This window comes from Nannobrachium achirus, assembly GCF_963921795.1.
Source record: "Nannobrachium achirus genome assembly, chromosome: 10".
In the NCBI taxonomy this organism is placed as follows: Eukaryota; Metazoa; Chordata; class Actinopteri; order Myctophiformes; family Myctophidae; genus Nannobrachium; species Nannobrachium achirus.
In genome coordinates this window covers 60912323-60938008 of record NC_137819.1, presented here as the reverse complement: position 1 = coordinate 60938008, position 25686 = coordinate 60912323, and the positions used below count along the sequence as shown (strand labels likewise).

Sequence of the window (25686 nt, the reverse complement as noted above, 5' to 3'; positions counted from 1 at the left end):
TCTACAGGAAATCTAGATAGGGCGTCAGCATTAGCATTGTTCTTGCCTGGCCGGTACTTAATCTCAAACGTAAAAGAAGCCAATTGGGCCGCCCAGCGTTGTTCGATAGCGCCCAAGCGAGCTGTCTGGAGGTGCGCCACCGGGTTATTATCGGTAAATACAGTGAACCGCGCCCCAGCCAAATAATCTTTAAATTTCTCGGTTACAGCCCATTTAAGGGCCAATAACTCTAATTTAAAGGAACTATAATTAGCATCATTTTGTTCTGTTGGGTGCAAACTACGACTCGCATACGCGATAACTCGTTCCTTCCCATCTTGGATTTGGGCTAGCACTGCACCCAACCCCCGGTTGCTCGCATCCGTATATACCACAAAAGGTTCCTCATAGTCAGCATAGGCCAACACCGGAGCTTGGGTGAGGGCACCTTTTAGCGCATCGAAAGCAGCTTGACATTCTGCCGTCCATATAATCGGTTTCTGTGAGGACTTGTTATCAACGGGGACCCCAATTAAGAGATTATTCAGTGGACGGGCTATAGCAGCGAATGATTCTACAAAACGGCGGTAATAGCCTGCAAGACCCAGAAATGCACGAACCTCCCGCACCGTGGTTGGAATTGGCCACCCTCGCACCGCCACTAACTTGTCTGGGTCGGGGCGCACTCCCTCCCGGTCCACCACATGCCCCAAGAACTGCACTTCACGTTGTAACAGTTTACATTTATCAAGGCGCAGTTTCAGTCCGTGCTTCCATAGTCGCTGGAACACCCGATCCAGCTGCTGTAGATGAGAACAGAAGTCAGGGGAGTAGATAATAATATCGTCCAAATAAACTAATAAAGACTCAGCTACTTGTCCACTTAAACAGTGCTGCATGAGTCTCTGGAACGTAGCAGGCGCATTACACAGCCCGAAGGGCATTCGTTTGAATTCAAACAGACCCAGTGGGGTCGTAAAGGCAGTCTTTTCTTGATCACGTGGATCCATGCCTACTTGCCAATACCCACTGGCCAAATCAAGAGTCGAGAACCACTGTGCTTTAGTCAAACTGGTCAATGTTTCTTCAATACGAGGTAAAGGGAACGCGTCTTTATGGGTAACTGCATTCAACTTACGGTAGTCCACGCAGAACCTCCAGCTGCCGTCCTTCTTCTTAACCAGCACAATCGGTGCGGCCCACGGACTACAGCTCTCCGCGATGACTCCTTTCGCCAACATGTCACCTAACAAGGCCTTCATTTCTTTGTACATGGAGGGCGGCAGTGGCCTGTGTCGCTCACGAATGGGTGCGGCGCCCGCTGTGTGGATTTGGTGTTGCACGGCGTCCGTCCGCCCGAAATCTTCATCGTGTACAGCAAACACCTTTTCCCATCTCAGCAACATGGACTGCAGTCCCTCTTTCTCTCCCTCGGGCAGGTCAGTGCGATCAGCCAGCCCACCGAGTTCTTGGGATAGGGTGCGCACGGGTCCGTCTTCCGCAGCGCTCACCAGGGCAACATCCACCAGGCCATCAGCGGACATGGACAGGCTCAGATCTTGACTTCCCCGAACATCAGCATCATGCACAGGGTACAGTTTCCCCAACTTCTGATAGCGCCTCACCGTCAGGCTATAAGGAAAGGGGTTACAGAGACGAATAGGGACCCGCCCGCCCCGTACCGTAACCAAGGCGCGCGCCAACCCCAATTCCTTCATGTCTGGTAGCGCCTCGACCAGAGCCTCAAAGTCAGTTCCTCCCGGTCCCCGACGTGTGCGTCCCCATACAACCATTTCACTGCGGGCGGGGACCCGAATCCTTTGGCGACTGACGGGCCACACATAACCCAAAGACCCGTCATCATTAGTCACAGCCTCAACTCTTTTACAGGCAGCGAATGCGTCTCGCCACAACGCGTTCGCTTGACGCGGGGGAAACGCAACCCTCCCAGGCCATTTAAACAGTGTACGCCAGCATGCACTCACTACGTTCATGCCAATAATCAAGGGCTGCGTACAGTGTTCATCTTTAACAATTACGACCCCTCGCCCCGGGACTTGCACTCCCTCTAGCTCCAAATCAAATACCGCATAACTAGTGTACGGTATGTCAAGGCCATTTGCTGTTCTTAATTTAAACACAAGTGGCCCTGCACCTAAATCAGTTTGAGAGAAGTGTTCTTCAAATAAGCTCTGTTGCATTAAAGTGACTTGGGACCCCGTATCAAGCAACCCTTTTAAGTGAACGCCTCCCATCTTTACTTTAATCATGGGGCATTGCCCGATAAATGCATCATTGGCCCGAGTATGTGTCACAGATAAGGGGACTCCTGTTGCCTGGACCTCGGCAACAGGACGATTTAGTTTTAACGACGGCTGATTAGTAGTGCACCATCTAGCTATATGTCCTGACCGTTTGCATTGACGGCATATGGGCCTCCCCTCCCCATCCCATTCATATCTCTGAGGTGGCGCGTACCGGCGCGCAGGTGGCACATAGGACGCCTCAGACGGCGGTGGTTGGGGACGCACAGCAGGAGCGGCAGCCTGGATGAGCGGTCGGAGTTCACTCATCAACTCTTTCGTCATACCGTGCAACTGCGTCTTGACATCCTCCATTATTTCTCGCTTCAGCTCATCTCTCCACGCAGAGGTCTGTGGTGGCACAGGGACAGTTACGGGGTTAATAGCATGACAAGCGATTTCAGTAGCTGGCGTACCTCCATGTTCCGTGTCCAACGTCAAGGCCTCCTGTCGCAGCGCGGCGAAGTCTTCGTCAGGGTGGCGTCGAGCATATATTCTCAGTGCTTGACCAAGTGGGCCCTCAGTTAACCCCATAAGAAACTGGTCTTTCAAGACGGCCTCGGAGGGGGCTGTAGTCGCATCATAACGCCGCAACCCACAAAATAATTCTCTAAGTCTCAGAATAAAGGCACTGACACTCTCTCCAGGGCGCTGTGCGCAACTATAAAATTGTGAGCGTACCTTTGCAACAGGGATTGTTTCCTTGTACACGTTATCTAGATGAGCAAAGATTTTGGCCACAGTATCTCGATCCCCCTCATCCAACACATTAACTTGCCGTCTAGCTTCATCAGTCAAGGTTTGTAATAGAATGGCAACCTTTTTAGCCTCATTAACATCTTGCGTCCCCAATAGCCCTTTAATCTGTACTTTCCATTCCCTGTACTTAAGTTCACCCTCTGTACCTCCAAACGTGGGCAGCCACGGGGCGCCCGGATACACCGGCATCATCATCATATTAACAAGTTCACAATTACACACTTATTCACTCTCTCCTCTATATTGCTCTGTGTCCGATCCTGCCGCTACAAACGCCAATTTATGTAAGGGTGGCCCAACTCACATTAACCTTTGTCATTACCTTGTTACTGAATTTGCCAATAAATAATTGTAAATACACCTTTTTGGTTTGTTGTATATTATTAAGTATTATCATTAGCAGATTGTATAATTATAAGTTTCCGACAACGCCACCTCGTTTAAAGAGGAAAATAAGTGCACAAAAGGCACAACCTTTAGGGACACACAAGTTCGTTTACGGAACACCAGAGCAATATAAATCATGAGGAGAGAATGACCAGGACGACAGTTTAGAAAAGTATAACAATCTTTATTACTAGGTTACAGCGGCCTCTATCACGCCAAAAACACAATAATAAAATAAAAGGGAACCCTAAAATCCTACGGCGCCAACTAACTAAAAACTAAAAATAAGAGCACTGTCAACAATAAAACGTTAATTCAAACCCCCCTTCTTTCTCTTATCGTAACGTTCTTGGTGACAATTAAAGTGCACTTAGTTTATGGTACCGGCTCGTTAAGGCCTCAAATCGTAATAGTATAATAATTACGATAATTAATTATAATGCAAGGAGCGCAGATTTAAGGACGAATAAATGTTATATAACTAAGCAGATATGAAATAATAGGCAGAGTATCGTTTCAGCAGGTGGGAATAGTGACTTCTACAGCAGGTGGGATGGCACACACAGCGGCACACAGCTCATCTTTGGTCATCTACGTCTTTAGTCCACCGTTCTGTGAATACAAAGAATACGCCAGTATCCTTGTCGTGACGACTATACAGCTCAACTCTAGGCCAGTGACTTTAGTGACAGTGGTGTACAGGATTGGATACTCACACGCAGGCAGGCTTGTGACCTGCCGCTGCGAATAGTTCACACGACACCACAGTAGTCACAACGACCCCTCTCGTTAGCCGGGTAGCCGGTTCGGCTCGTCAGGACCCTCTCGCTCGTCTCTGGATGGCCGGACCCTGCCTGGTACCGCTGACACCCGGATCACCGTCTGGAATCCGCTGGGTTTGTAAGGTAAAGCGCTACTCGGTCCTAGCACTTTAGTTCAATAAGGTTCAGTTCAGTTACTGCCTGGCTCGGCCTGTGCCTGTCTCTCTGCTCATCACAGCCGGCCACCTGAGTCACTTCCCTCAGCCTGCTCCACACACACGTCTGCGCCCCTTGCTTGTCAACCTAGACTGAGCCTGGCGTTCCTCTTAAAGGGCCGCCTCCCACTCTGCCAGCCGCCCATTGGCTGGTCATGACGTCAGTCCCCCATACATTGGCCAGCACCGGCGTCTAGTTATCCTATCAGTTCGCAGTCAGACTCACACATGGAAAGAGAGGAGGTTGTTAGAGGGAGACAGCAATATAGCATTATCACAACGAAACATATTAGAGAAATTATACAAAACATGCTCAAACAAAAGGAAATAATTGTAAAAACAAACAATTATTAAAGAAAATAAAAAATAAAAAGGATAACGCTACTTCCACCCCCTCACACTAGCACCCTCATGCTACAGAAACAAGAATCCTGGAACCATTGGTTCCCAAGGCTACTTAATCCCTTACTTAAGTGTGGGCCCGTGTGTAAAACACCGGAGGCAACTCTGAGAAATAGTAAAAGATAGGTATCTATTTGAAATACTAGTGGTGGCAATTGAGAAAAGCATTACAAGACAATTGTTGAAAATGGCTGCGCACAGAAAGTACAAGGGAAATTGTAAGAAATGGCGATATTGTATGTGCAAGGAAATGTATGGACCAGAGGGAACAATAAGGACTTCCAAACAGATTTGGAACTGTGCACTGTATGGATAATCAAAGCAATTACATGTAAACACATTTTTTGTAATGCCAATTCCCAAATAATTGTTTTGAAAAAAGAAATACATAAACAACCATCTTTGCCCCTGTGTTGAAAAAGAATGGAAATCAAACCATTAGAGCAGGGGTCCCTACCTCAAGTTTGAGAACCACTGCATTAGGCCTTGGTAGAGCCTTCTGTAGACTGAAATGTAATAAAGACCGAGACAGTATAAATATAATAGTAAGTATGTGATTGAACAATGACAGTATTCTGAGAAAACAATCCAAAATGAAGAAAGCTGTTCTGACTTCTGAGTCAATGGATATCATCATGGAAGATTGGACTATATTTATGCTCATAAATAGTGTGTTGCTGCCCCCATGTGGTCTGAGTTATGTCCTACTGAGTATATCCAGATGAACAAAGCAATAATATAGGGAATTTATTGCAAGTAGCTTTATGGGCAATCCTGACAGTTGCTCTGGTACAATCATTGGATAGGTTACTTAAAATGTTCACAAACATATCTCAAAGAAAATGGGCAAAAATCTATTTTTATTGTATAGGTTATAACTTATTATAGTTTTGATACAGCTATATGTTTTGAAACATCATATTATTCTTGTGTGGGGGAAACACGATTAAAGGCCCATTCCCCCTGGGCCAGATAACAGATAAAAAAATATCTTTCTCCAGATAAAAAAAAATATCTTTCTCCATTCAAGTGGATGGTAAGATACAGATAAAAAAATATCTGTCACAGATATTTTTATCTGTTATCTGGCCCAGTGGGAACGGGCCTTGTCTGATATTATCCTCTGTTAAACTGGTTTCACCAAAAACGTTGTCAATATGTGAGCGGGTGTGTGCGCGCGAGCGCGCAATGTGTGCGTGGGCGAGCAGCATGTGCATGCGTACATGACCACACAAGTATGAGGAGTGCATGAGGACTCCGTGCGGCCCCCGGCTGTTTCATTCTGGAATGCTGGCGTCATGAGGCGTGTGTAGGCAGGAGCATGCCGCTGTAATACTGACAATATTAACCCCAACACTCCAACTGAAGTGACAACAAACTTCATGCAAAAAAAGGAAAAAAAAAGAAAGATAAGAAAAAGAAGGAAAAAAAAGAACCACTTAACTGACAGGTTTTACAGAACTGAAAACACACAGCCCCAAATCAACAATTGTCAAGTTTGCACTCATCTTTGAAGTCAAAGCTATCTTGCCTATATCACATTGGAGCATTGTGTAGCTCATTCCTTTAACATATTTACTAATTAACAGCTGCCCTATATTAGTTATGCAGGCTCCAATCCACTCCCTTCCTCTTTTTGCGGACACAGCATGATGCAGTGCCAACTATCCTTGGCATGTGACAATGTTTATAAATAGGGCAGCCATCCAGAGAGTGCCAACAAAAGGATTTCTGCTCATGTTAGCTGTGTAATCCCCCCTGGTATCTTGGGTCGGCGGCGACCACAGAAGACAGCAGCATAACAAGCCTAACCGTCCATTGACTGTCAGGTTTCAACAGGTAAACTTACCTGACAGAGCCACGCCCTCTGGGAGCCACGCCCTCCGCTCTGCCGTGCAGCCCTGAGCTCACCGCTCACATCAGGAAGTTGCAGGACTGCTGTCAACGTCGTGAGCTTTCAAACGCGTGGATATTATTATGTTTTAATGGAAATGTGCATTTGATAGCAGACATAGGCCTTATATCATATCAAAAAGAGCCTTTCTTTTAATCTAGCAAAATGAGGTTCTCTGTGATTTGCGTTTCTACACTCCTGGGAACCATGATGTTACTCTTCAACTTCTCAGGTGAGAATAATAATATTCTCTAAATAATATGAGAGGAGGGTTGGTTTTATAGTCCTTGTAAACGCATCCTTTGCTTTAGTCCTATAAGTCTATAGGCTATAGGTTTACATGGCTGGTCTATTTATTACATTCAAGTCTGTTTATGAACAGTAATGATTAGTAACAATGTGTAACAATCAGTTTAGGCTTAGGCTAAAAAACAGCATGGCTGTCAAAAGTCCTTTTTTTTCCCTTCTTTTTTTCTTTTCCCTCATCACAACCAAAACCAGAGTCTAAAAGACTTGTTTGGCAATGTAGGCCTACAGTAGCCTAGTAGGCTACTCAGCTGTTATAATTTGAGTTGACAGTGATGAAATGAATGGCTTTTGAACTCTTTTTACTCAAGGATAATTTCATGGCGCTTTTGCCTTTGAGGCATTATTGTCAGTTTGTCACCCCCCACTATACCCCATCAATGATTGACCACCAATCTGCTGAGCTATGGCTTCTTACCAACTAAACTGAAAGCAGATTTATGATAGAATATGGCGCATAAAGGCCCCATACACATAAACTCAATAGACGTTTTTCTGGATAACTCATATTGGGTCTATTTTATTTATTCTGTATTCCTTGGAACGTTAATTACTTGAAGGAATACTTTTATTTAGTCAACTCTACTTCACCACAGCTACTTTTCACAGTCTGGCACTCTGTGACACACCCATTGTTTACAGTACTTCCCTTGAGAACTGCATTTATGGTATAGGGAGGGAGGCTTTTCTCCATTTCATGCAAATCTGCTACTGCTGTGTGACATTTCCAACTTTCAAGTCATCGCATTTCTGGTGATTTCAACTGCTGCTGGTCCAAATATGCTGCATACTGCAGTGTTTCCTGTTAAAAGATAAACAAATAATAATACTTTGACTATTACGGGACATTTTTTCCATTTAAATGGAAATTGTTGTCATAATTCTGTTCTATAAAGGGGATGTTTAGTTCTATCTGGAATCTTATGTTGCATGACTTCCTCCTTGGGTTGAATGATAGTGGAATTTTTTGACATTGCAAATATACATTTCTTTGCTATATTGACAAAAAGTACACAAAAGGAGTGGGGACCATGTTATTGGGGAAAAAAGTAGCAGAAGCATAATTTCACCAGATGTTTATAGCTCCATATGGAAAGAATGTATCACAAGCAATGATTAGGGTGATTTTAGAGGGGAGCATAAGGCAGTTATTTAGGCCTAGTAATCTGGAAGTAATATGGTTCTCTCAACCTCTGTGAAGACCACCACTTAGCAAGAAGTCATTATGTTTTTGATCAGATTAAACATTGCTTTGTCAGTTTTTGTTTTCTATCAAGAAGCAAAAGTGTTTCAGTACAATGCGACTGACTGCTATTGCACAATGCACATGTACATTTTGATTATGTCATTGGCCTGAATCTGAAACAATATGCTTATATTGTGCAGCCCTATACTTATCTAGTGCAGTGGTTGTCAAACCTTTCAGGCCACGACTCCCAAATAATCATATTTTAACTGGGGACCCCCTCACCCTGACGAGCACTATAGAGTTGAGGCACTACATTTTGTATAACCCGGTTCTATTGTGAAAATGGCAGATCTACATGCTCACAACGCCTGTGAGCATGTCTGCTATTTTCACAAATTCTGCCTCTGACAATTTGGCCAATGTTTAATTTGTCAATTTAGAGGTAATAAAAAGTCCTTAAATTGTCTTTAGAAATGTGCAGATACCCTCTATACACTCAACGGCTGAGAACCACTGATCCAGTGGATACTATAGCTACTGAACCGGACATAATGCAGAGGAACTCAGCATTTCGACATTAAAACGTTTCTTTCTAACCCCAAACGTACACAAAACAAACATAATATGGGAGTATAAACAACCCTCAACAGCAGTGGTTCCCTATGGAGACACAGCAAGCTTGTTTTGTTCCCTATGTATGGACAGTATGGAGAAACAAAGACTCTCCTCAAATGATTGGCGTAGGAATGTGACAAAAACTAAATCATATCCATCATGAATTCAAGTCTCCGTGGGGTGAGTAATCGATAGAAAGAAAGTCATTTTGGGGGTGAACTATCCCTTTAAAGTGGTTATGTTTGATGCTAATGCTATATTAAATAATTTAGCTGGGGACCCCTGATGGTCCCCGGCCCCCACATTGAGAACCACTGCTATAAACAAAACAACAAAACTGCCCAAAAAGGTCATATAAATCAAGCCTTTAAACCCCTGGTCCTTAGGGACCTTTGTGGTGTCTGCAGGTTTTGAATATAATTAATTCATTACAGGTGTCCTATGTCCAATTAGTCTTAATATACAGCTAGAAGTACACACCAGGAAAATGGAATCAACTTACTGTAAGGATAGAAAACCAGAGGTCACTGACAATCAGGGGTGGAAGGAAGTAAGGAACCTCTTCTGTAAAACCTGCAGTAGTAAGTAGTCGTAACGTTTGCTAATAGCCCACTGCTTTATCATCACAACATAAAGAGTCAGCTGAAGATGTTTTCTTTTTTTTTTTTTTTAAGATTTTTGTTTTTTGGGCTTTTTCTGCTTTTATTTGGATAGGATAGTAGACTGACAGGAAATTGGGAGAGAGATGGGGAATGACATGCGGCAAAGGTCGTCCGGATCGGGAATCGAACCGGCGACGCCAGCAGGCATCATAGCCTAGTATGTGGTATGCGCCTTGACCACCAGGCCAGCGGGCGCCCTGGAAGATGTTTTTTTTAGGGCAGAAACACCTGTGCTATTAATTTCTCCTTGTGCTGCTGAAGGAATAAAGGAGTTGGAGCCTCTGTGCTAGTTTTGTGAGGGCGTTATTCTAATGTTTGTGAAACATGTGTTTGGTTGAACACACCAAAAGCGGTGTAGTCCTCATGATGATAATAGAAATACTGAGTGTGTGCATCAATTAACCTCTGTGAGGACCTAAACAGAACCAAAAGTAAACTTTGTCCCCAGCACCACTATTACCATAGATATATACAGTATCTAATACACATACAATTACAGGAAAGTACCAATAATTGTTTCAACCAAGGTTGTAAAAGGGTTCAGCTACACATGTACCTAATGTACAGGGAACACTCGGAAGTTGGAACATGTCTCAAGAGTCACTGAGGACTGTGAGGAGAGTCAAATTTCACAGAGACGGCAGATATTCATGTTTGAAAAACAGGACAGAGCGCTTGTTCACCTCAACCCCCCCCCCCCCCCCAATCCGATGACTCAGGACACATTCAGCGAGTCCTCTCTGGTCCACTGGCACTGGCACAGTGCTGCAGTATAAAGTGGTCACAGAGACAGGTGTGCCTGGAACCATTCTGTTTGCTTAAGCGTTGACATCGAACCAGGTTCATAGGTGCATGCCTTTTGTGATTAGGTGTGTATCCATGGTGCTCTGTTGATAGCTTAACACTGTAAGTGACACTTGGACACTGCTCTGCTTTGTGTGTGTGTGTGTGTGTGTGTGTGTGTGTGTGTGTGTGTGTGTGTGTGTGTGTGTGTGTGTGTGTGTGTGTGTGTGTGTGTGTGTGTGTGTGTGTGTGTGTGTGTGTGTGTGTGTGTGTGTGTGTGTACTGATGTCCGTGTGTGTGTGTGTGTGTGTGTGTACTGATGTCAGGCCACCTGACACCGTTTCCCCCTCTGTTGATTTGAATGTCAAGCGAACCTGAACTATCTCTGGAGCCACACCACCATTCACTGATCCACACAATGTGATTGATACAGCGTGGCCCTGCAGGAAGTCTAGCTGTCTTCAGTCTTCCTTGAACTGTCTTGTCTGTCTGTGTGTCCGCGGTGCTAATCTCCCAAACCGCTGGACCCATCAGCGTCACATTTCTTGTGCAGACTGCCAGTAGACCACACGTTTTTAGGCAAATGAAATATTTAAAAAAAAGAAAAAAGGGAGGCACGGTGGCGCAGTGGTTAGCACTTCGCCTCACAGCTAGAAGGTCCTGGGTTCGATTCCCGCCGGGGGACGCTGTGGGCACAGGGCGGCGTGTTCCTCCCTTCGCGTCATCAGCGCCCACACCCTAGGTGGGGTTGGCAATAGGGCCTTTCTGTGTGGAGTTTGCATGTTCTCCCCGTGTCTCCTAGGGTTGATACCCTCACAAAAACATGCACGTAATCCTGGTCTCAATAATGCCTCCCCCTGGCCAGCCGGGGCGCCTGATGGAGGGGAAAGGAACTGGTTGGAATAACGTGTTCGTTCCACGCGCTACGTCCAAACCAGGGAAATATCCACTGTCAGGTGAAAAGAAGCAACTTGGACTCCTCATGCATAGAAGGAAACATGAGGTCAGTCCGTTGTCTCCCCAGGCGTGGCAGAGGGAGAGCAGAGCCCAGGATTACATAGGCAATCGTCACTGGGTGAAAAAATAGGTTACAAAATTGTGGGATAGATATGTCATTGATGGCTTGCATCATAGATGACTGACATCACACAGGCTGATGGAGTCTGAGATGGAGTAGCTCTCTTTGTCTTTTTCAATGCATACATATTTCTAATAGCAGTACATGTTCACAATATGTAACTGTTGGTTTTGTCTATTATAAATGTGTGTAATGGTAACAATAACATAATGGAATAGAATACTACTTCATTGTCCAATCCGTTTGGAGATTTGTTGAATTACCGACTGACAAGTATACAATATTTTAAAGCTGCGTAAAGCTTTGTCTGCTGACAGAGAAAATAACTTTAATAGCCAGTGTACTTCATATACTGTAAGTTTATTGTCAACAAGTAGTGTCCTACCCAAGTCTAAATGTCTCGGTGGAAGAGTAGGGAGATTGTATTAGGATAATCATACTACAGAATTGTTCAAATAATATTTTATTCCTAAGAATGAAGTCCTGGATTGTCGCTTTAACCTTCATCTTTTTTCTGCTGTTTCTTCAGAATGTCTACAGGAGACGGTGAAACTTAAGAAAGGCTTTGTGATGACTGTATCCACCACCCTGCCTGCTGACCCGTGCACTGTGTGCGCTCTCAGCGGGGTCAATAACACCCAGTCGTCTTGTGATTCCACTCTGACCGTGGAAGCTGAAGAAGAGGTCACCTTGGTCTTCAACTGCTCCCAGCCTCTTGAGGAGGCTTATGCTATCAAGGTTATTAGCAGTATAGGTGAGTTTCTCCATCCTAGAGCCATTGCACCGTTGTTTGTAATCTTCCATTAATTCAGTCCGCTTTACACACTCAATTACTAGGGCCCATGGTGGAGGGGCCTTAATTATTTTATTCTTTAGCTATTGAAAAATAGCAGATATACGTGAAAATGTGTGCAAATCTTTGAATATATGTATTTTTTAAGCGAACATTTGTAATTCAAATTTTGTCCCTGGAACAAAATATTTTTAGATGGGGGATTTTGAGATGGGACTTGCACAAATCTTCACGATTTTTCGAAAACGTACAAAATAATACGTAATAATGCGTTCCCAGTCTAAATGGGTTAAACCCCCTTCCCCTATGCAGAACATTCATGGGGGGCCCGCAGTGAATCCTTGTACCCAGTGCCCAGAATTTGTCATTGTATTGCATCATGAATGTAATCAAAGGCTAAAGTTTCCCCAGACTAGAACATCCAGGTTGTTCTACTGATTAAATCTTTAGCACTCAAACTGTAAAACCAGCTTGGACACTTTCTTCTCTTAACCTCTCGTTTGTTTACATATTCAGAATGCACCACAGACTCCTGCAGCCCTACCACAGCAGAAGTTGACCCTGCCATCCTCACGGAATTCTCGCGAACCTTCACCTGGAACCTAAAAGCACCTGAAAAAACTGTCTTGGGCGTGGACATCCTCGGGGTTGGGATCAAAGAAACCAAAGACCCAAATTCGTGTCCAGATGGTTTTCGGTACTCGGTGACCCAAGGCAAACGGAGCGGCGGCGACTGGACTCAGGCCTACTGTAGAGACGGTTCTGTGACCCATTTAGACCTGCCCAGTCAAGTTGCTGTGTCTCTACGAGTTAAACCGAAGATAGAACCACCTCCTGTTGTATTCACCGTGTCTGCCAAGCCTTTGAGTAAGGACCGGATTATCGTCGTTGTCGGGTGGAAACCTTGTACTGTATGTCCAAAACCGTTTGTTTTGTATTTGTCATTTAAAAAATGTACTAAACTAGTGAAAACAGCCGATCTGCAAGCACACAACGCCTCGCACCGCGAGGCGTTATGTGCTTGTAGATATGCTGTTTTCACTACTTTTGTGTGACGGCCTTGTATGATGAAGCAGGGCTTTACTTTGCGAGAAAAAAAAAACGTACAAATTTGAAACTTGGAGATAAGAGGTTTCTGCCTGACAGTGACATTATGTTTTTTTTTCTTTCTAACAAAATGTTGTTTTTATTGTTAAATGGAGAAAGAGTGCATACTGTATACTCACCCTCTCCCCCCTCCTGTCGTTCAAAAGGTCAACCAGTGGTTATGACCCCCGACACGGGGACCACTGTGATCATCACCGGTGAGGCCGATGGACCAAACTGTGACGTGTGCTTGAATGAGGGTTCCAACCCCAAGTGCAGCTCCACAGAACTGAAGATCTCCAATCCCCAAGAGTCCTCACTGGAGTTCAGCTGCCCTCAACCTCAAGAATCATTCAGTGTTCAAATCCAGAAAAAGATAGGTGAGCAGGAGAGCAAAATGTATGTGTTTTAATATGTATTCAAATAAAGCGGAAAGAGGCTGGATATGGGAAACTAAATTAGAAGTTTATAATCAATATTGCACATATTGTAGACAGTGCATGTATTGACTGACTGTGACTGTATATCTCTGCTGTCGGGCCGAAACCTCATAAATCCAAAATGTTAATTTTCGGGAAAATGAGCTCAAGTGGAGTTAGGAGGTTTTGACCGAAGGGCTTTTTACTACTTTCCATTGGTTCAATATTATTTTAACCAACACACAGACCTAAAGGGTGTTCAATAGCACATATTTATGAAAAAAAGAGAGGGCCAATCGGCTGGAGTTAGCTGGTTTGGCAGAAAGTGTGGAGTTAGGAGGTTTTGTCCCAAGCACTTTTTACTACTTTCCATTGGTTAACCAGATGTTCAATAGCCCTGATTTATGCCCAAAAAAATCTAAAACCTCAAAAATGTAGTTAAGAGTTTTCGGCCAGACAGTGACACATTATTTCTAAAAGAATACAGAATTACCTTTTTGTACACTTTTCAATTGTTGTTTGATCAGCTGCTAAACGCCCTGAAATGTGGAATGCATGAATGATTATTTCTCATTTTAAACACACAGAATGCACCAAGACCTCCTGCAGTCCAGCATCAGGAGACGTTCAGTCAGGTCTCCTGGTAGATTTCCCCAGAAGCTTCACATGGGAAGTCAGTTTACCAGAGAAGACCGTGCTGTCTTTGGACTTCCCTGGCGATGGATTAAAGGAAACTACTGGGCCAGAGACATGTGAAGATGGTTACAAGTACACTGTGAGGAGCACTAATAGTGAAGGAGAGGTCCAAACTAATTACTATTGCAGGAAGGGAACCTTTTCTCATCTGGATCTGCTTGGCAAGACAACGGTGACCATGCAAGTCCCCCAGGGTGAAGAACCAGTCTCTTCTGCATTCACTGTAAAAGCAATGCCCAAACGTAAGTCCTGCTAAGCTTATTTATACATCATCACTCAAAGTGAATAAAATGACACAATTGACAATAACTGAAAATATATTTAGCAAATAACCCTAAACCTTTTATAAAACCTATTAATTATTAACAATAGTTATATATAATTATATGTCTTATATAATAATAACAAGACAGGGTTTAATAACGGTGTGATTTCATGTAGATCCCAGACTTGTTGTTGCCAAGCCTGTAATGTCGGTCATCTCTATATTGTATGGCTCCATATTTTGGCAAGGTTACAGCCCTATCTGAGCCCAATTGACTTAAAGTTACACATTTCAAACAATATGAAACATAACATGTGGAAAAGAAATTCCATGGTGGTACTTCCTTGGCCTACATTTGGCGGTGATGAGTCCAGTGGTTTGTGAGATTAGCTCTGGGTAACCAGAGTAGACCGATGATCCAATGTTTGGTGGTAATGATTTGACTTCTTGTATGTCAAAGATGTGTAAGCCTCACTGGTGACTGAAGGAGATTAAACACCTACTGACCTGAAGTGTATTCCTGGAGGCCAGATACAGTACAATGCCTACAGTACAATGCCTACATGACTAATAACTATATGAACGTTGAAAACGAGGTTATGAGACATTGCTCAGTCACACAGGTAGAAGATTGTTGTTAATAAAAACAAAGACGGAGTCTAATAAGGCATGGCTCTCTATGTGGCCTGTCAAAGACGTCAGGCATCTACATCTATGACATATCTATGATGTATGACACCTTTTGGGCAAGGTTTGAGCCCTGTCCACCCCCCATCAACTTCCATTATAAAATTCAAGTTAAATATTTAAAAAGGCTTGATGCCAGGAAATGTGGTGCTTATGGGTCAGTCCAGTGGTGGTTTGCGATATTAGCCCTGGACAGAAATACTCACAGACCATTTCTAGACTCTGGGATAGCCTGCCCATCCCCATCAGATCTGGGGTTTTAACTCTCTAATTCATTGTTCAAGTAAGTGGATATGGTTTCTTATGTATGTCATATTTAATCTGGGGCCCATTGTAGACGATTACCTTTATACTATTATGTAATATCGGTCCCATCCTAATTTACAGTACACTTTAAGACAGAATAAGACATAATAAAGACATAATAAGAAATAATGTGTTGGTAATTAGAACTAATATGTTTTATTATACAGAAACAAAGACAGAATAGCAGAAAGAGCGGATACATTCTCTGGCATCGTCACCTGCCGCGGAACTGCCAATATAGGACCGGCAGTAGGACCGGCAGTAGGACCGACAGCCGCCGCACTGACCGGCATGTCCCGTCGCGGTAAACTGCCGGTCCGTGCGATGGTGGCTGCTGCGGCAGTTACCAGCGATGCCGGTCCTACCTACAGTTCCGTGGCTGCCGGTCCTATCGCCGGCGATGCAGCACGACTGACGGTCGACCTGACGGTGCCAGAGAATGTATTCGCTCTTTCTGCTATTCTGTCTTTGTTTCTGTCTAATAAAACATATTAGTTCTAATTACCAACACATTGTTTCTTATTATGGCTTTATTATGTCTTATTCTGTCTTAAAGTGTACTGTAAATTAGGATGGGACCGTAATATCCTGGATTCCTGATCTAATCTCGTCCCTCTGTCTCCCTTCAGAGGGCAGAAGGATGGCTGTGATGCCTGACCCTGACACCAGAGTCACCATCGTTAGGCAGGGCAAGGAGCCACCTTGTGAAGTTTGTGTTGGTGAAGAACCCCAGCAGACGTGCAGCCAGACGTATGCACAACTGCAGGACGCTCGAAACACCTCGGTAGAGTTTGACTGTCCTCGACCACAGGACTTCTTCAGCGTATCGATCATCCGAGACATTGGTAAGAGGCTTTTAAAAACAACTGGAACATTTATTTCTGTTCAGTTTCCCCCGTAGGCCGTAGCTAGTTATATTCTTACTCTTCTACAATGTTCTTGACTTAATTAAAAGTTGGAATCTTTTATAGTACTGTACATAAAATGCAATATATCGTTGTTGTCGGGTGGAAACCTTGTACGTCCAAAACCGCTTGTTTTGTATTTATCATTTAAAAAAATATTTAAAATAGCAAAAACAGCCGATCTACAAGCACAGTGTGCTTGTAGATCTCCTGTTTTCACTACTTTTGTGCGACGGCCTTGTATGATGAACGAGCTTTACTTTACGAAAAAATGTACAAATTTAAAACTTGGAGATACAAGGTTTCTGCCCGACAGTGACGATATATATTCCCTATTAGAAAAAAAAATCATAGTTAATTATTGTGCTGTAGTGTTTTTGTTGGTGTATTCTTTTTTTCTTCTTTTCAAACAGTGAAATGACTCGGTTGCTTTGTCTCCCGTACATCTAGACTGCGCAGAGATCGCCTGCAGTGGCAACATTGTTCAGGCTGAGTCCTCCCTGTTCCCCGACTTCAACAGAACCTTCACCTGGGATCTGAAAGTGGTCTCTAATCGGGCCTTCCAAATGGAGTTCCCAGAGCCGGGAATGAAACAGATCCCCAATGGGGAGACGTGCACAGATGAGCACACCTACACCATCATCACCTACCTACGCAGTGGACCAGCTACCATCGGAACCTTTTGTCGAGGCGGCACCATCAGTACCATCCAGGTTCGCTACAAGGGCCGCATGTCTTTGCAGGTGCCGTGGGACCGTAAACTAGACCCCCTGGACTTCAAGCTGACAGTCGGGCCTGAGACCAACAGTAAGTGTTGTTGTATACCAGGTATCACCAGCTCCAGGTCCTCTACAGCAGGGGTTTTCAAAGTTTTTTAACTCAAGGCACCCCTCTAAATAACTTTCATCCACAGCACCCATGAATTACACTGTTAATTTTTAGAATCTTACATTATATAATCGACGTGAATATGCATATCTTTCCACCTGAGATACAGTAGGCTATGTCACAGACAAATATCCATTTCCATCAGAACTGACTGAAAATAACTTTATACTTGATATTTAACCACTTGAACCCATGCAGCATCCCTATTCTGGGGGGAAAGTTCACCAAAAATAGCTGATTGTGATGTGTTGGGAGCTTGTAGATCAGCTATTTTTGGTGAAGAGAGTTGGCTGTAGATGGAAAAAGAGCTCATCAAGTAGAGTGCAAATGGTCTGTTTTACAAAGTATAGTGAAGTGATATTGATGTATAGTGATATTGATTAATTCCAAATATTATTAGATTATTCTGCGGCACCCCTGGACTGGCATCACAGCACCCCAGGGTGCCCCGGCACCCACTTTGAAAACCCCTGCTCTACAGTCTATACAATGAGAGAATGGCATTTGATCGACATGTTAATAGATTATAGTTACTGTTCACGAAGAACTCCCTGGGGGAATGAAATCGTAGTCCCACTGGGATTCCCCCACAGTGTGGGGAGAGAGTTGGTTCAGAACACAAAGGATGTGTTGCTGGTATGACTCACATGGTTAGTATGCAGCCATTCTGTGGACTATCAAATTATTCAGATGTCTGTATGTTTCTGTCTCTGTCCCTCTCTTACCAGTGTTGGCCATAGTTAAAGTGGATCTCCCACGGGGCGCATCAGATACGGACTTCATCACAACCAACTACCCCAAAGACTTCCCTGACAATCAACAAATGAGGTGGGACTTCATAGTGCCCGGCATGCACAACTACACCGTGCGCTTCCTGGAGCACACAGAACCAGAATGCCTCAGTAAGGAAGTGAAGGTGGAGTACGAGAAGCAGGACAAGAAGGTGACGGAGCTGACCCTGACGAGCCCTCAGCCAGAGCACAAGCAGGGCAACTTTGACATGTCTCTGTGGAACTGTGAGACCAACCGCACACTGCAGGGTCTTACCCTGAAGTTCAGAGTGTCTGGCATGAGGAGTGGACATCCAGGTGATTTCATGTTCTTTGGTGTTTCAGTGTTGTTCAGTAGGACTGGATTGTTGATGGAGACTTCTTTTTTCCATATAGGTTTTGGTTGTGACATTCTGATACTGCTTCTAAAAGTATGCTTTTTTCATGGCTTACCATGCTGTGCAAACAAAAGTCATTTTAACATTCCATTTGCCTTTTCTAAAGCAAATCAGGTTGCGCTGAACTGATTGGCTTAATAAAATTATCAGATTTGTAAAACATTAAGAGAATCAAAATGCCAGGTTAGTTATTTTATTTTAGTATGACCTGCATGTGTATGTATGTAAGGATATACTGTAGTTCGCATTACATCATAAGCAGTACTGCTTATAGCCAGATGCTGGATTTCTTTTTCTTTCTGGTTGTATAACACAGAAGACATTCAGTCAGGGTGCCTTACACAGCAGTCAATCTGCATGCATTTCTGATATTCTGATGTTTAGTTTATTAAAGTTGTGTTGGTGTTTTCTGTCCAGTTCTATGTACAGTAGATCTGACCAACAGGGACGGCCTGTCCCTCCAGCTGGAGAAGGTGGGTTCAGATCCCTACTGTGAGATGAGCATCGATTCTGTCGTTAAAAAGAACATTGTTGTGGCGCCGGGCACTAAAGCCAAACTCTCCTTCCTCGACTGTCCAAATGAAGATCTACGTCTCACTGCCAGTAAAACTATTGGTAAGATTGATTTTTACTATTCTACTAAATCAAAGAGAACAATTAAATATAAAAGGAATTACAGCTAGAACAAGAGTGCCCTATCAGTGAAAGGAGCTTTGAGATCTGTGTCGAACACATCAATTGTGTAAACCGATGTACTGTATATCTCAGAGTAACATCAATATTACTTTCCCAATGTCCCCATGGAATTGTATCTGTGTGTTGCAATATATCCAATTCTATCTTCTTAGCGAGAGCGACAATAGAAGTTCCAAATTGCCATCATTAACCTTATTGACCCTTGATATCCCTCGTTGTCGTTTTATTTACTACCAATATATCGCCGTTGTCGGGTGGAAACCTCATATCTCCAAGTTTCAAATGTGTACCTTCTTTCGCAAAGTAAAGCCCTGCTTCATCATACAAGGCTGTCGCACAAAAGTAGTGAAAACTGCAGATCTACAAGCACACAACGCCTCGCACCGCGAGGCGTTGTGTGCGTGTAGATCTGCTGTTTTCACTAGTTTAAATCATTTTTAAAACGATAAATGCAAAACGAACGGTTTTGGACATACAAGGTTTTCACCCGACAACGACAATATAGTACCGTTGACATTTTGCTCAGTAGTATTGAGTAAGGAAACTGCCACTGTCATGTCATCCACAGGCTGTCAGAGTCTGGAGTCCTGCTCTGTGAGTGGCACGCTCCTCACCGTGCCCGCGCTGGTCTCCTGTCTGCCCATGCCCCTCCACAGCTTCACGTGGCACCTGAACATCCCGGAGCACGGCACGGTGGACCTGCTGCCCCCCACAGGCGACCTCAGACAGTCCCTGCCCGGACAGGAGTGCAACGGCAGCGTGTCCCTGCGCGTGGCCGAGGCCGACGGATCGTCCATCGGCCATTTCTGCCCCAACAAGGGAATCATCAAGAAGATCCAGGTGCACGCCAACATCTCCGTCACCGCCACGGCCCAGGACTTCAGCCAGACCAGAGACCAGGCCTTTCTTAACGTCTCCTTCAGCAAGGAAATCAGAGGTTTGAACAGTTAGTTATTGTGACCCTCACAGCTTGTCCGTAGACGTCCGTCCGGCCGTCCGTGTACACTTTTTTACGGTCTATGGGTTTGCCGCTCTGACATCACTATGATGTCAGGGGAACCACTCAAACAGAATGGGTTTGCCGCTCTGACATCACGCTCTGGCTTCACTGTGATGTCACACCAACATAATCCCTTTATGCCCATATAAATATGGAGTTCCCTGATGTCATCAATATTAAGCCCATATCTAACAGGACTTCATATGGGAATGCCCATATATGGAGGCCACGTCGGCCACATACCACACTACCAACGGAATCCATATATGGCCAAGACAGATGACAGCCCCTATCTGTGGTTCTACAGACAGGGATCTCCATGTATGGGCATAAAAAGATGTCAGATTCAATAGACATCATAGGACTTTCACTTAACGAATAACTGAGTAAGCATGTTTGGGCTCTCACAGCATATCTCCATACAGTATACAGTTTATGGATCTCCATATATGGGTACCAGGGGTCTCCATATATGGGTAAATGGTCTTATATATATCACTGGCCAGATGGCCAAGACATGACCTCGCCCTTTAGGGCAGGGTCGCTTGTCACCCTGAGGCATTTTAATACTCTGTTTTATCTTAAAGAAGATGAGATGACAAAAAAAAATCCCCAAAAGGAAATGTGGGCATATTCAATAATTTAAAATTGTGGAACAAAGTGGAATACAATAAACATGATCATCTTAGTCCTCTTTTACAGTTATTAGTCTAGTCATTAGTCATTATTGTAAATATTGTAATATCCATACTGTAGTCAGGGCTTATAAATTGTCACATGGGGGCGCTGACGGACAGAAGGACGCGGAGGAGGCTTCTGGCAGCGACAAGTTTGCTACAACATAACCTCGTTGCTCTGCTTTTTTCAGAGAGCATCATTTACACCGTGAACCCCAGGATGTCTTCTCCAAGCCTGCTGGCCACCCCCAACTGGCCCGGTGGCATGAAGCCGTTCTCCACCGTGTCCTGGATCGTCCACCTGCAGAGCCAGTACTCTGCGGAGCTGCAGTTTGTCAACGTCAGCCAGCCAAAGTGTGGTCAGAGGCACACGGGCATCAAGGTCCAAACCATGGGCTCCAAGGAGGAGATGCTGAGCCGCAGGGAGGACGAGAAGCTGACAGACGACAAGCTGCCGGTTCCGGAAAGCTTCTATCTCAACATGTCCAACTGTATGCCAGATGAGGGCCACTTTGGAGTCGTCACCAAAGTCACCCTGCAGAAGAGGAACAGTAAGAACATGTTGTATTTTTTTTTTTACCATGCGTTGTTGTAAGACAGAGTTCCCCAATTCGTTTTCCCCAAGGGCAGAATTATGTCTAGGGTACCAAGCCGAGGGCCACAACATTGCAGGGGGCGACGGTGGCGTTCCCACTATTCCAGCGACAGTTTTCGTCGTTGTCGGGTGAAAGTCTTGTATGTTCAAAACTGTTCGTTTTGAATTTATCATTTTAAAAAATGATTTAAACTAGTGAAAACAGCCGATCTACAAGCACACAACGCCTCGCACCGCGAGGCGTTGTGTGCTTGTAGATCGGCTGTTTTCACTACTTTTGTGCGACGGCCTTGTATGATTTGCAAAAGAACATACAAATTTGGAGATACGAGATTTCCACCCGACAATGACGATATACTAGTGTTGTTGCTGCTCTTACTGGGGTTGGTGTGGGCCAGACAGTAGCGGCCCGTGGGCCGCCTATTGGGGAACCCTGTTGTAAGATGTATATACCGTAATATACTTGCGGCGGACCCCTTGCCACTGCAGCCCACTAAAAAGGCCGTAACTCAGCCCCTGAGTGACCGGGAGAGACGGGGCCGGCACCCAGGGGGTCCCCGGGTGACCTGACGGTCGCTTATTATCTCTCGATTAGGGAGTCTTACTGGTATTCTTTTCACCATGCATTGTTGTAAGATGTATATACCGTAATATACTTATTTGTACAACAGACAGTGAAGATGGCAGATCTACAAGCTCACAGCGTCACATGTGAGCTTGTTTTTTGCTGTGTTAGAATAATATAATAATGATTTAAACTAGTGAAAACAGCCGATCTACAAGCACACAACGCCTCGCACCGCGAGGCGTTGTGTGCTTGTAGATCTGCTGTTTTCACTACTTTTGTGCGACGGCCTTGTATGATTTGCAAAAGAACATACAAATTTGGAGATACGAGATTTCCACCCGACAATGACGATATACTAGTGTTGTTGCTGCTCTTACTGGGGTTGGTGTGGGCCAGACAGTAGCGGCCCGTGGGCCGCCTATTGGGGAACCCTGTTGTAAGATGTATATACCGTAATATACTTGCGGCGGACCCCTTGCCACTGCAGCCCACTAAAAAGGCCGTAACTCAGCCCCTGAGTGACCGGGAGAGACGGGGCCGGCACCCAGGGGGTCCCCGGGTGACCTGACGGTCGCTTATTATCTCTCGATTAGGGAGTCTTACTGGTATTCTTTTCACCATGCATTGTTGTAAGATGTATATACCGTAATATACTTATTTGTACAACAGACAGTGAAGATGGCAGATCTACAAGCTCACAGCGTCACATGTGAGCTTGTTTTTTGCTGTGTTAGAATAATATAAAAAAAATGCCAGGGGTAATGAGGTTAACATACGTTTAAAATAAATTGTTAAATTGTGATATCAGACAAGTCTACATTTCCCAAATGGAAATGCATGTATTCAATTCGGTCTGACTATGACCTTTTCCTTGCAGTGAAATGCTCTTTGAAATGTTCAGGGGACTCATACCTCTGCTCAATATAATAACGTTTGTTTTTCTAATTGAAATGTGTGAAAGGGGATACCAGAAGAGAAAGGAAGAAACAACATTTGAACTTTAACCCTACCATTAGATGTCTTTAACTACTGCATTTCCTGTACAGCTACTCACAAGATTGCTAATGTTTGTGATTTTTCCTTTTTTCTTCTTACAATTCTACAGCCATCCTAGCGGCGTCCTTGGGCATCGTAGGAGGGATCCTCCTCCTTCTGTTAATCATACTGATTGCCGTGTGCATTGTGACAAAGTGAGTACGACCCTCTTTTAACAGACCTCTTTCATTGTACATCTGGCACAAGTATTGAGGCAGTGTTATCATTGTGGTGGGTGGCATGCTGGCTCAGTGGGTAACAATGTTGTCTCACATCAAGATGGTCTTCCTGGCTTTGAACATGACTGGGACCTTTCTACAGTATATGAAGTGGAGATGGGACAAAGAAATCGCAATTAACGATATTATCGCGATAATCAAAATCCATTATCCTGGGGCGGAACATTTGCCAAAAAATAGCAGATCTACAAGCTCACAACGCGTCGCAACGGCTATTTTTTGGCAAAGACATTTGATAGAGAGTGAGAAAAAGACTGTATCAAATACCTATATTATAAGTACCTTTTACCAATTCTATGGATCATGTTGCATCATAAATTATGATGCAAAATGCTGAAATACTAAAATATCTCAAAACACAGATTGAACACAAGAAATAACTCAAGAAAGATTGTGTTGATCGTGTCCCAAACAACAATAAAATAAGATCTGGTTGTCCCAGAGGTGGTACCGGATATGCAGCTCGGCAAATAAAAAGTGAATTGATCCCAGTGCATGACGGAGGACGATATCACGATAAATTAAATCTCCACGATACGATTATCTTGAGTGTTTTTTATCACGATAAACGATAATATTGTGTATGGTCCCATCCCTAATATGGAGATTGCATTTTCTCCCTGTGTACACATGGGACACCTGTCAGTGCTTTTGAGCAAGGCACTGACTGGTCTTAGAGCTGGAGCTGGTCCCCGGGCACTGGTTGAACACTGCTCCTTATAGTTAGGATGAATTCCATGTATGTGTTAGTAAATTCATTAACTCATATAGTGCCAATCCCGAGAAGACTCGTGAAAAATACTCGAGTATCACATGGTGCCAATCCCGAGTATTCTCGTGAAAAGTAATATATTACTGTAACGGCGGATACATTACCGAGAACAATGGCCGGAGGTCCGGAGACGAAATCCGTCGCTGATTTCGCATCATCACGGCTCCACGAGCACAAAATAGTCCCATCCATAACATTGAGGTGGACGGGGGATCTCATCTTTAATGTCCATTATCTCAAAACTACACTTTAGAAGCTAGGATGGAGGCAGATGCTCGCTTATGTTACACATGTATAAAAGCTCCCGGTCCGCCATTACACAACTCCACGTGGACAACGATCGGTTCCGGCGCAGGACCCGATGACGTCAGACCGGAAGTGTTTGCGCTGTGGACTTCTGGCCTTCAAAATAAGATAACGGGGGTGATGCCAACCTGAGACTGGCATCGTGGACTTTATAATCCGTTAATTTCATGGGCACTAAATGAGTTAAGGTAAAGTAAGCTATATTGGCAGCTGTTTGTTGTGGTGCAAAGACTGTATCTGCGGTCTTTGCACCACCAAAACCAAGCAAATCCTACTATCTAAAAATGTTTTACTTTATAAAAACAAATTGATTCCAATCTGGATAGGCCAACAATGTGATTTGGGCTGCCAGTCTGAACTCTGGTGTTGTATGATGATTGCTCACTCAATTAACTGCTCTGTTATTTAATCTTCTGAACAGGAAAAAGAAGAGCGGGAAAATGAAATCAGAGGCTTCTATCTACATGGGCAAGGGCAACATCTTCCGCCCAGGCGACAGGCACTTCTCCAAAACCCGCTCAGACAACGAGTCCCACACCTATGCCTCCATCGACGAGACCATGGTGTATGGACATCTGCTGCGGGACTCCAGCAGCAGCATGTCGGACCACTTCAAAGGGATCCAGACTGATTCGTACCAGACCTTCACTGGACCCGTCGACGCAGAACTCCCCACCATAAGAGAACCAGAACCGAGGGACAAACTGGAGACCGACTATTTCCTGGACCCCGCGGACTCTTTCATCCCGTCCCGACCGCGCACCCCCATCCCCCTTGACCGCCAGGACAGCATGGGCTTCCACGACCGCAGGATGGTGGACAACGAGCTGTACACGTTCAAGAACACAGGGGACATCAACACCATTCGCCTCTCTGCAGCAGACCTAGAGCCAGAGCTAGAACCAATGGCTGACACAATAATAGAGGATTCCGTATAGCAGTGTTTCTCAAACTTTCAAATTTCAAGGTCTCTCCTTAACTCTGACTGTGTACAAATGGAACCAAATGAACCCGTTAGGGTTCATTTGGTTCCATTTGTACACTGTCAGAGTTACAGACTTGTATGGGTCAATTTAGAGCTCCCTAAAGGAACCAACAGAGTCCCTGGAATCCACTTTTAGAACCAATGCCGTATAGCACGGTTATGCCGTGACCGTGTGACCAACAGACTGCTGTTACAGACTACTTGTGACAACTCTTGGGCTTCCCAAGCTCTCACTGTGATGGAGGAATGTGACAGAACACTGCATTA

At 44.4% G+C, this 25686-nt stretch overlaps 1 protein-coding gene across 1 annotated transcript; it reads left to right on the top strand.

The window, feature by feature from the left end:
* Nucleotides 1–6910: 6910 nt before the first annotated feature.
* cdcp1b (CUB domain containing protein 1b) lies at nt 6911–25372 on the top strand (the record flags this gene model as incomplete). The annotated part of the gene is made up of 12 exons (XM_080735635.1): nt 6911–6932; nt 11863–12087; nt 12643–12993; nt 13380–13592; nt 16215–16430; nt 16941–17297; nt 18107–18466; nt 18964–19161; nt 19811–20179; nt 21111–21470; nt 23188–23272; nt 24856–25372. 12 exons carry the CDS (start codon nt 6911–6913, stop codon nt 25370–25372), a joined length of 3273 nt encoding a protein of 1090 aa, XP_080591761.1.
* Nucleotides 25373–25686: the final 314 nt, after the last annotated feature.